The sequence below is a fragment of the Apaloderma vittatum genome, unplaced genomic scaffold, assembly GCF_000703405.1.
Source record: "Apaloderma vittatum isolate BGI_N311 unplaced genomic scaffold, ASM70340v1 scaffold5112, whole genome shotgun sequence".
NCBI lineage: Eukaryota > Metazoa > Chordata > Aves > Trogoniformes > Trogonidae > Apaloderma > Apaloderma vittatum.
This window is the reverse complement of record NW_009702935.1, coordinates 24,100-35,907: the sequence shown is the minus strand read 5'-3', so window position 1 is coordinate 35,907 and position 11,808 is coordinate 24,100. Positions and strand designations below refer to the sequence as shown.

Sequence of the window (11,808 nt, the reverse complement as noted above, 5' to 3'; positions counted from 1 at the left end):
CAAGGAGACCCCTGCCCTCACCCTGTAAGGGCAGGCACCTATGGTCAGTACCTTCCACCCTGTGCCCACCATCTTCTCCTTTCAGAAGATGCTGCTGTGGCTGTGCCACTGGTAACTGGTGAAGGATATAGTTAACAGCCAGCGTGCTGTCACGGTTTCTCGGGGCTCTGCCAGCCCCTACTCATGTGGTTACCAGCACAGCTTCAGTAAATCCAGCTGAATTCCTGGGCTTTACTTGGTGCCTCTCCTCTGACAGCACGCTGCACAGCGATGCCCTTTTCATGTGCTCCCTTGCTTCCGTGTGAGCCTTAGCTTAGCCCGGGATGAGCAGGGTTTCATCTCTGTATCCTGGAGCACAGGAGGGGCAGGATCGCAGCGCAGGGGCGAGAGCAGACTTCTGAGCTCCCATCCCTCCTGCCTGAGCTCAGAGGCTCTGCTCCATCACCTCGGTGCCGGTTTGTGACCTCTGTTTTGCAGATCGTGAAGCCGTACGTGGTGAGCACCGCCCGTGAGAAGGTGTGGGCGTGCGCTGCCGGGCTGTCTCGCTCAGCATCGCTGCCCACCTGCCTCCCTGCTGCCAGCGTCCTCGTCCTTGGGAGCAGGCACTGGGTGCAGGTGGGAGTGCTGCTGAGCGACTGGGGTCCCTAAACTGCTGCAAGGCATGTGCATCGTCCTGATTTGCCCTCAGCAGGTAACCCCTTGAGCCCTAGGGAGAAGGAGGTTGTAGGTTACACGTTGGCAAACCTGACCTTCGCTCCTGCTCCTTTTAACTGCAACGTGCTTTTTTGTCCATCCCCTTCAAAGCAGGCGATGCCATTTGGGTTGACCTGAGGAGTGTGCAAATTCCTTCTATTCACATGATTTAACCAGGGTACTGATTTCTGATTTTTAAGTTTACAACTGTAGTGCCTGGGATCCCCAGCGCTGGGTGTCCTGCAAACCCTGAATGCAGGGCAGCCCCTGTGCTGAAGACCCTGCTGCCTGCCTGCCTCAGCTGAGCATGGGAGAAGAAAATTATTTACGAGCAGCATCAACAATGTCATAAGGTGCAAGTGGCAAGTTAATGCTGCTTTTTAATTCCAGCTCTTTTGACAGGGCCCTGTTAATAGAGGGTTGAGGAGCAGAAACAAAGGGGAGAGCGCAGCAGCTGAAAGCCGGCTGTCATGGCACTACTGCATTAGTGTGAAAATGCTGTGTTTTATCAGAAAAGACATAACAAATGACACCGCACGGCAGCTCCAGCCTCTGGATTCCTGTGAGCTGTGGACGATGAGGCACTGAGCCGTTCAGTAGGATTCAGCACTTCGTACCACAGTCTTCCCTGGGCAGATCAGACTGCGAAAGGGTTGAAAGCCATGTGGGTGACAGCCTGGTGGGCTGGTGTGATGGGGTGCATCTCGGGGAGGGGGTCATCTTGGAGGGGGTGAATGTGGAGGGACTACAAGTGGGGCACCAGGGAGTGTGTCAGGGCAGGCGTTTGGAAGCTGTAGGAGGATCTGTGCTTGAATTCTGGGATGGGAGCGGCGCTCAGAGCAGCCCTGACATTCCCCTGGGGACCGCAGTGCTGGAGTCTTCTGCGATGCTCTGCTTTCCCAGGGAGAGCACACAGCTTGCCGTAATTTTCTCTCATCTTCTACGAAAACGAGATGCATTCTCTCGAATTACTCGCCTTTTCTTCCAACACTCCTATAAATATGTTCAAATGCGCTTTGCTCCACTTCCGTACTTGGATCTGTAGCTGGAGGTGATGAAATGCTCGCTAGGCCATATGGGGCTGCGTGGAGTCTTCGTCCCAGAGCTGGTTTCTAAGTGTTGGTTTCATCCTTGATCTGATACTTTAAGAAGTTTGATAGATGAATTGTAACGTACCTGGTTTTATTTCTGAATTTTCCCTAGTTGCTTTCTTCCCCGTTTCTCTTCCTTGGGAAAGTAAACCAACAACAACAGGGGAGAAAAAAAAAACACAAAACACCAAACAAGCCCAAATTTTTTTCTTTTTCAAAGCTTTGTATTGCAGAGAGGACTTCTCATCACCACCTTGTTTGGAAGTTGTTTTTTTCCCCATAGTCTGCAGTAGCTGTTAATTCACATTTGATTTAGTAATTAATCAGGATATAAATAATACATAGCGTGTTATCAGAAAACTGCATGCCCGTGCTGTGGAGGCAGGCAGTTTGGGCGCCGGCAGGGAGGGCTTGCCTTCTGCTGCTCGGCAGCCCCCTAAGGCCAATTAAGGTGCATCCTTGATGAGACTCCAGCCGCTCCTTGGCTGGATAAATGGTTGCTCTGATGCAGGGAGGGGGGCAAAGCAGGCAAAGAAGAGAGAGAGGGGGTTTAGTGTTCAAAGAGCCGCAGGGAGCGCTGGAGGCCGAGCACGCCGCTCCTGCCCCGCCTGCGTGGGCTGAGGTGGCATCGAATGGACACTGCTGGCACCAGTAGCGGCTTATGGGGGACCTGTGGGTGTGCTGGATCCAGGGCAAAGATTCAGTAGCGTGTCCTTTTGCCTGCAGCCTTAGTCCTGTAAAAGTCTTTTCTTCCGAAGGCGTGTCAACTGGTGATGAACAAAGCCTTGAAGAACGTCCCGAGTGTGGAAATGTCCTTTACCTTACCTTTTACTTTAGTGTGCCCCTTCACTACAGCTCTCCCAGCCTCCTGTGTGTGCCCAGGGAATGCTGACTTTGGTATTTCTTGTTTCAAGGCTGATATTTATTTCAGCTGCAGTAAAGAGTGCTAAACTGGTTTGCAGGAGGAATAAGTGTTGCTATGACAGTTTGGGTGGAGATTTGGAAAAGGCACTTCAAGTCACAAAAAAGTATAAAAACCATCAGGAAAAAAGGCGAGCAAAAATGCAAACTCAGAGCCAGTGGACTCTGAAGGTCCCCAGATTTCAATTCTGTCTGTAACATTTGCAGCTGTGTATCTGCTGCACAGCAGGGCAGTGAGAGCAGAAATGATTCAGCTTGGGATAAGCTAGGCTTTGCAGTGAGATCTCGAGAGCTCCCCGCAGCAGGCTGCTGCATGGTCCTGAAGCTCTCTGTCCCTGGTCTTCCTGCAGGGATCATTGGACTTCGGTGCTTGTAACAGTGGATTTCTTGTCCAACCGTAAACCTCCAATGGGCAGACTCAGTTTGAAGCATGGCTTCAGATACGTTTCCTCTGAAGGAAGGATTGAGAAGTGCGATGCTGCTGAGATGGGATTCTGGCTCTGGGAGCTGTTTGTTGCTGGCTTGGCTCGTGCAGTAACTGCCCTGGGGGTTTCCCCACACTGTGGTCTCTCCTGCCCTGACCTCTGGTGCACAAGAACCGCAGCTGAAGCTGCCCAGTGATGTGTGGGATGTTGTGTTTCTCAGGTGCTGGAGCAAGATGTGGTTCTCCAGTCCATTGACCGCGCCATTGAGGCCGTGCACAATGCAGCCATGAAGAATGGGGGCAAGTACAACCTGGAGCAGAGAGATGTCCTCCAGTAAGTATGACGGGCATCTGGGAGGGCTGGTGGATGGAGGGTGGTCAATGTGTGATGTTTGTGTCTTTTCTGTTCTTGGGGTTAAGTTGGGTGTCATTGATTTGAGCCCCTGTGCTGCAAAGTGCTGATGCACTCGGGGACCTTCCCAGTGTTTGAGCTGGGAGCCGGTGCTGCTGCTCCTGTCAACCACATCCAGCAAAGCAGTGCTTTGGGCTTGCCCTCTATCCCTGACCATGCAAAGAAGAGGAAGCTCTCAGCTGCATTGTAGGCTTGGGGGAAGAATCCAAAACCTTTCTGGATGCATTTTTCTCCTCTCTGCCAGCTAGGAACTGTAGAGGTTGTTGGTGTGTGACACAAGGTCCTTAATATGTTCTCAGATAATTGCTTGTGAAGATGATTTTTGTTCTTTTTCTGACGCCTCACACTCTGTGCTGAGGCACGCTGGTTAATCTCAGTTAACAGCGGTTCTAAAGTGCAGGCAATTTCTGAAGCTTACAATGCAATACATGGCTCTCCCCTGAGGAAGAGGCATTTTTCTCCAGTGAACTGATGAATAAATCATGGGCTCTTGCAAAGTCTCTTCCTTCCTCCCCCAGAAGTGTTTCCTTAGTTGTTAATGAAACTGGAGTTGGTGTTCAGAGTAATGTAACCTGATCCATTATATAGAGCCCAAATGCAATAAATCATTACAAATAATCATTTAAATATTTCAGCACGGTTGCTCCCTTCCTTTAGCTTGGCTGATGTTGCCATTCTGTTTCAGAAAACTGATCCATCACCGGAAGGAGACCGTGTCCCGCAAAGGTCACTCCCCCACCCCGCAGGGGATGGTTATGACACAGTCCTCCAGCGATCACCACCTGGATGTGGCACGGCAGCCCAACGGCGTGTGCCGGACCGGATACGAGCGACATCACAGTCTTCCAAACACCGAGTTTGAGGAGGAGGATGAGGGTCTTTATCAGGTAACAGTGACTGGACACTTTCTAGGTTCCTCCTTTGGTGGTATGACATCTCTTGTCCTGTTTAATAAAATGCCTTTGCAGCTGAAGTCACAAGTCGAGTGTTTGTGCTGCTTACTTGGAATTACTGCAATGTAAATGCTGCTGTCTCTGTGTGAGATGTCTGGAACAGTCGCTCTGCCATTTACACACATGGTGATGTTGGGATCCCTGAGGGTCTGTGATTTTATCGTGACACTTGAGATCCATTTATATTGTGTGACTGTATCTTGACAACTTTCTAAAAGAGTTGCAAGCTCCACAGAGAGTACTTTGAAAAACAGTTTTTGACGTGAGCAGCAGAACTCCCTCCGAGTATTCAGCACCGCTTTGTTTTCCCCTTTTAAATCAGCACAACAGGGTCTTGGGTCCTTAAGCATTTTGTCTGCTTGGCTGCATGTTTTCACTCCTCAAAACATAAAAGAAGCCAAAGATCCTGCTCTATCTGAATGTTGCTTGTCATGATGAATTAAAGGTAAATTGCAGGAAATATGATTTAAGGCAGATATTTTTTTAATCTAGGCGGCACACAGTTCCAAGGTTACTGTGCGGCGCCAGCGAGGCTTCAGAGTCGCAGCCCAGGACGGATGCAGGAGTTGTCGGGGATGAGTGATATGGCCGATCACAGTGTGTGGGAACAGCTGGATGTTAGTGCTAAAGGCACCAAGCAGGATGAGGGCAAAGATTTTATTTTATTTTTTCTCTCCTGCAGATGAACATGTGTACTGTGATTTTTCTTCATCTCTTCATCTAAATGTTTGGAGACAGTGTTTGTAAGGTACTGGTACACTGTCACTCCTAGCAGACAAGGCTTGTTTCACACCTGAGGTGCTGTGAGTCTGCAGAGATGAAAGGTAGCTCTGGCTCACGCAGAGCATGGCAATCCCTACAAACCCCTTTTTCATTCTTGTTTTTTGTTTTCTTTTCTGGGCAGCCAAACCAGCTCCATTCTCAAGCCTGTGCATTATGGGCTAAGTGAATGGAGCACCTCACAGCCCATTCTCCACGCCGATTCCCCATCTCTTTCTAGTCTGTGGATTGATTGCTTGCCAAAAAGGAGCAAGACGGATTCCTTGGCTGACAAAGAACTGTTCCTGTCTGGGTGGCACTGAGGATGCAGTACAAGAGCTTGCAGCTTAGCACTGTGCTGAAAGGGCTCCTTGAGATTGTAACAGCTCCTTTGAGGGATTTCCTGTGTCCTTTGAAAATACAAAATGGAGGAAACAGCATTGCTTTCTTCCGCTGGTTACACATCTGGCTGAGAGGGACCTGCGGAAATCTTAACTTTCTCAGCAGCTCCAGAGAAGCAGAGGTCTTGGGATGTGCTTTTCACTGCTCAGGATTTTCGGACATGTTCAATGCTTGCATCTGAAAATTTAAGCAAAGTTGGAGATGCAAATTTCCTGTCAGTGACTTTGCTACCAGGGCCAAGCTGGCTGAACTACTTGCTGGTAGCACCTGTGCTGGGCTTCTCCTCAGGTCCTCCATAGGCAGCATAAGGGGGGAAGCTGAGACAGTTGCACACCAGCTGCCAAGGGAGAAGGTTGGGCTCTCAGGGTATTTTAGTCATAGTCTGCTGCATTCGTGTGTGCTCAGTGGGTTTGTGATGCTCGTCTGGGAAGCCTTTGCTGCAGGCCAGTGAGCCTGGCTTGGCAGTTTGCATAGAGGAGGGGGTGGACAAGGGATTGTTGGTTTTTTTGTTTTGCTTTGCTATTGTTTTTTTTTCTATTTGTTTAAGGGTTCCTACTATAGTAGCATTATTCCCAGTAGCTGAAGGAGTGGTGCTGTCTCTGTCTGCCCAACTGGGAAGGGAATGGGAGTGTTGTGGTTAAGTCAGCTCTTATTTCAGGCAGTGCAGGGGGCAAAGCCCCTGCTAGCAGTCCTTACAAAAAAGAAAAGGAGAGGAAGCACATGTGTAAAATCCATGGATTTGGGGAAGTTTACACCCCCGTTTTAGAGGCCTGGGGAAAGGGAGGCTTTTGACATAAGTGCTTTTCTCTGGACCCTTGGTAATGTCCCTCTTCTTCTCCCCTCTGGACAGAAGGGATCTGAGCTGCGGGGACTCCTGCAGGGCCATCTTGCCAACAGCACCTGGACGGAGGATGTTTTCTCCCCTTTGCTCCCTTTCCCTTGGGGAGTTTTGGTATTGTACATCTGCCTCTTGGCCCCACACAGTGGCTGGGACATGGAGCAGAGGGAGGGGATGCCCATCCGTTACCCCTTGCAACTCCTGACCATGCAGCAGCTCACGGCTTGGGCAGGCATCAGGAAGGGGAAATTGATGTGATGCTTCACGGTCTCAGCACAGCCGCATGAACTGTGGTGCGTGGCTGTCTACATGAGGCTGGCAGGGCTCTGAGCTAATGTTAGCTCTGCATATATTAATTTAAGCACTAGTCTGTAATAGCTGTGTTAAACTTTCATGGTAAATTTGGAAGGGCTAATGAAGACATGGAAACGCTCCAGAATGACCCAACCCTAGCTGTCTCCAAATAATGTCATGCGGCTGCTCTAAGCTGAGCCTGCCTGTCTGCTAAATCCCGCTGCTTCGGTAATTGTGGCCGTGCCAGGCAGCTCCGACTTGTGCTGTTCGCTGCATTGCTCTGCAGAGAGGGCTCTGCTGCTGGTACAGCTGAGCTTTCCAGGTTTGGGACCAGCCTTCCCACCACGCGATGCAGAAGCCCCTTCCTGGTCGGTTTGGCCTCTCTCAGCTGTGCAGTCACTATTTGGACCAGCACAGGTAATTTTTGAAGCTGTATGCAAGTATCACAAAGCATTTCGCCCAGAGAACAGTGTGGGATGGATTGACAAGGGCAGAAGAGCTCAGGCTGGGATTCTGCTGTTGTACCTCATACTAATCCAGCAGCTGAAGGCGCTTGTATAGAAGCGACTTAAGTGACATAGTAAAAGGTTGGCTGTGCTAGGTGTTGGGTGAGAGAAGGGGACTAAGGGACCCCTTTTTAAAAGTCTTTGTGAGCTATGCAGACTCCTGAGTCTTATAAATATATAAAGAGGGAGTGTCACAAGGATGGAGCCAGGCTTTTCTCAGTGGCAAACAATGATAGGACAAGGGGTAATGGAATCAAGCTGGAACACAAGAGGTTCCACTTAAATTTGAGAAGAAACTTTGTCTCAGTGAGGGTGACAGAGCCCTGGCACAGGCTGCCCAGGGAGGTTGTGGAGTCTCCGTCTCTGGAGACATTCAAAACCCCCCTGGATGCCTTCCTGTGTAACATCATCGAGGTGTTCCTGCTCTGGCAGGGGGATTGGACTAGATGATCTTTTGAGGTCCCTTCTAATCCCTAGCATACTGTGATACTGTGTATGATACTTGCCTGATAGGGTGCAGACATGGGCCGTGAGCACCGTATTGTCAGCTTTTGGCATCAAGTGGTGAGTGTTTGAGGTGGCTCCTGAAGGTGCTTTATTTACAGGAATATCTTTGCTCCCATTTCAGAGGAGATTTCTGCCCTTCCTGGATCCAGGAATTAAAAAAATACATTTTTCATGCTCCTTGTACTGAGCTATTTAAGATAGAGACCTTTCAGGGACCTGTCTCAGTTTTACACTGTGGGGACTGGCAGTGCTCGGTGCCTTGTGTGAGTGTTACAGGGCTGTTCAGCACTGACAGGTCACAGAAAAATTTCTCTTCCAGGGCTAAACTGGAAAATCAGCACTGTGTGATGGGCTGAATGTCACTATAGATTCCATCTGGCTTCAGCCTGAGACATTCAGGCCATCACCTCCTTTCCCTTTCTGTTCTGCCCTGGGTGTTTTTGCTGTAGGCAGCAATTGCAGTATCCCCCAAAAGCAGAGGCACGTTTCAGGCAGAAAGCTCCAAGTTGCAGAAGTCAGAAGAGACCCCGAACTGAGTCTCTTGGCCATGAGCCACCGGGATGTGAGGATTAGAGTACTGATGCAACGTGCTCCCACCTAGCTTGGCCACTGTGTTCAGCGGCATCCTGCTGATCAGAGAGATTCACCCTGAGGTTACGCCTCTCCAAAGTAATTCTGGGTGAGAGAGATGTTGGTGATCATAGTGTTTGGATCTGTCAGGAAAAGGTGAGTGTAGGAGTGTGGGTCTGGGGCTCGTACGCTGCTGGGTTGGCATTTCTGGCAGAGGAGAAACCTCAGATGTGGAGAGTTAATGCAACTCCCTGGCAAAAGCTTTACCCAGTGTGTCTTGCTATAGGTAGTGCAGGATTGCATAGAAGGCCTGGCCCTGTTTTCTCCCGGCAGAAATACCTCCGAAAGCATGAGAAAGGCATTTACATGTCTCCAGTCCTTGGCTTTGTCTTTCTGCAAGGGTATTTGTAGCTGATGTAATGGATCTCTCCAGAAGAGTGTCTAAATACACTCGCTGTTTGCAGCCTCTTTGGAGCTATTGAGAGTAAAGTGAAGTCACGGTGAGCGTGTGGGATCATGTTTGGAATAAAGGAGGAGTAAATGCTTGACAGGTCTACACGTTGCTGTGTGCTGCTGAACACAGCAATTAAACACGGGCGGCTTTGCCTGTCACAGGGAGGGGATGAAGCCAGACTGAGCCCTGCTTTGTTCTTCTAGGAAACTGCGTATTAATATCTGTCCTCCTGAGAAAACTTGTCCGAATGATGAGAGAGATGTAGGGACAAATCTAGACACACACACGTGAAAAAGAAGGTTTTATAATAGAGAATGTCTTTATTGTCAACTTCCTTTGATTGCTCTTGAATCTTTCCTTATAGATCCCACCACAGCCCCGGCGTGCTGCTCCTGTCACGCCCCCACCTCCAGAGAAGCGCAAGAACGCACAGATTGCTGCTCCTGTTAAAAGTAAGGACAAACCGCTTCCCAGATCTCGGGTACCAAATGGATGCTGGGCGATGGAACAGTCATGGGTGCCCAGATGCTCATACTCTGTGCTGAAAAGAGCATCCTTACATATATTCTAAATTCCTTTATATCCTTTTATATGTATCTGTGTAAATATATATTCTGAATTCCCATAGGTTTTAGTGCTAATGGTTACGTGCTGGTGGCCAGTGCTCCTTCAAGCCCTCTCTGACCAGAGAGGGTGTGGGCACCTGCCGGGTTTGGCATCCTCCTGGTGCTCCAGTGGCCCTGGCAACCGTGGTGCTCTCCAAGGAGCAAACTCTGCTGTTGCTGTGACTAGTCTGGCTAGTGCACGGTCTCGGTGGTTGAAGAACCTTGTTGGGGTGTTTTTCTCCCACAGACTCCATGGCCATCTCCCAGCGAGGCAGAAGGGCTTTTCCCTGGCAGAGCCGAGTGCGGTAGCTCACCAGGGGGAGCTCGCTGGTAGCACTTTTAGGACAGGCTCCCAGTCTGTTGGGCGCTTTCTTGTTGTACAGTGCTCGGAGGGGGTGTCTGTAAAATCAGGTGTCTGGTGCCTGTAAGGAGCAGTAATAAAACCGGGGCCGGGGCTGCCTGTGTGCTGCAGCAGCTGGTCAGGAGCAGTGCAGGGCTGCCGGGCTGGGGCAGGAGCTTCTGAGGGGGCTGGCAGAGGCAGGGGTCATCCCTCCGAGCTGCTGTCAGCTTGCCCAACTGCTCTCCAGTGCTGTGACAGGCCACTGGTGACACACAGCCCATCTCAAGGCCACTCTGGTCCCCTCGTGAGCAGCAGGGCAGAGCTCTTGACCTGCAGGTGGTTAATGGAAACTCGAGGCTGGCAGCAGCTCACTTAATGGTATTGAGACATTTTTCACTGTGGTAGTTTCTTTCATCTCGTCGTCTTGATTTAATGAACTGTGGTAGGAGCTGATCTGCGTATGCTCCTCTGTGAGGAGGAAGAGGGAAATAGAGGGATGCTGAACCCTGTGCGAGGGAAGGGCCCTGTTTTTCTGCCCAGCTTGTGCTTGCTTTGAGATGGGGTGGTGGGTGGAGCAGCTGAGGGCTCCCAGGACCAATGGGGCAGGGAGGATTGAAGTTGCCTGCGGAGGTGCGCATTTGCCGTTTCCATGTGTCTGTCTCCCTGGTCCTTCTTTTGGTGTGGAGGAAACTGCCCTCTTTCTCTTCCAGCGCTAACATTAGTTGTTCTTGAGAAGCCCTAGAAATAAGCCCAGCGTTTGCCCAAGCTAATGTTTTCACGGTCAGGGAAGGACTCATACACATTTCTGCTCCCTAGAAACTAATGGATAAGGTTTCCCAAAAATATATATCGGACCAGGTTAAAAGGAAGAAAAATGTTAACACCTCTTTGATTATAGTGGATTTTTTTTCCATGGAAGGTGGTACTGCTGAAAGCCACAACTGCAAAGAAGTGACCCTCTAAACCAAATGCTAGTTTAGAAAGCTGACATTGGTTTATTAGCAGAGCTGGCCAGGTTTGAATGCTAGATGAAACTAGCATACCACACGGAAAAACTGCAACATATTTATTTTGTAACTTATAAACATGCTTAATTTGCTACTAATTCTACAATTACTCGTTAGTGATAACAGTTACATGCATCACTGGATCAGTATGTTAAAATTAGCTTCACCTCTCATGTAAATTAGCACGCGTGCTCCTTGTGAGTGTCGTGGGGCGAGTTTTTGGTGCTGTGAATTGAGGTGGTGGTCATAATCTTTCACTGCCGCATTTAATTTTGGCTCACTTTCAGCCTTTCATAAACAATTTTTGGTGTTTTGGTAACCTCTAATCTCCATTAAGGGGATTTTGACTAGAAAAGTCCCACTTAGGTCTGAATCCATGAACCACCAAGGACGAACAGCTCGTTAAAAGCTTCTAAACGACAGTCTACTTGCTATCTCCAGGTGCACATTATCTTACTATCTTTTCTACTAACTGGCTGGAAAATTTCTTCGTCATCTCCTGCCATCCTTGAGGCAATATTTTTTTAAAGACAGATTTACCACTCTTAAGGCAGTGAAAATTATTCTGCTGCCTTTATGGCAACAGTGGGACAGCCACCACTCTAGATCTAGTCAAAACTAGAGGTGGGGGGGAGAATTGCGGTAGAGCAGAGAACAGGGGAAGCTTGTGAGAGTGGTGGGTGCTACCAGGGCTGCAGGGCTTGTGATCAAGTGTTGGAGAGTGCTGAAAGGGAGAGACTAGTGTCAGCCAAATGTTTCCTTCAGCGTTGGTGCTAACCAAGATGTGCAGTCAGTGAGGTGCATGCAAGAGAAAGGTGTGGGCTGGCGTGTGAAGCCTTCTGTGTCTTGCAATTCTCAGGCACCATCATTCAAAAGTGAGGGCCTGGCTCCTGGACACAGGAAAAGGGCCTTTCTAAACCAAGGGGAAAAGACTTTTCAGTCCCTTGGACCTGCTCCTTCCTCCCTCCTTCCCTCCCTTCCCCTGCATAAAACACTAAGCCCTTTGAAGGGTATTCATCTCAGTGGAGTAGT

At 49.5% G+C, this 11,808-nt stretch overlaps 1 protein-coding gene across 1 annotated transcript in view; it reads left to right on the top strand.

The window, feature by feature from the left end:
- Window positions 1-477: 477 nt before the first annotated feature.
- Window positions 478-11,808, top strand: part of NCKIPSD (NCK interacting protein with SH3 domain) — a gene marked incomplete at its 5' end in the record, with an annotated part of 31,003 nt that continues 19,672 nt past the window's right edge. The window contains 4 exons of the mRNA XM_009864408.1: window positions 478-615; window positions 3,351-3,463; window positions 4,227-4,428; window positions 9,189-9,276. Coding sequence (XP_009862710.1) covers window positions 478-615; window positions 3,351-3,463; window positions 4,227-4,428; window positions 9,189-9,276 — 541 coding nt within the window. The remainder of the gene's footprint in view (window positions 616-3,350; window positions 3,464-4,226; window positions 4,429-9,188; window positions 9,277-11,808) is intronic.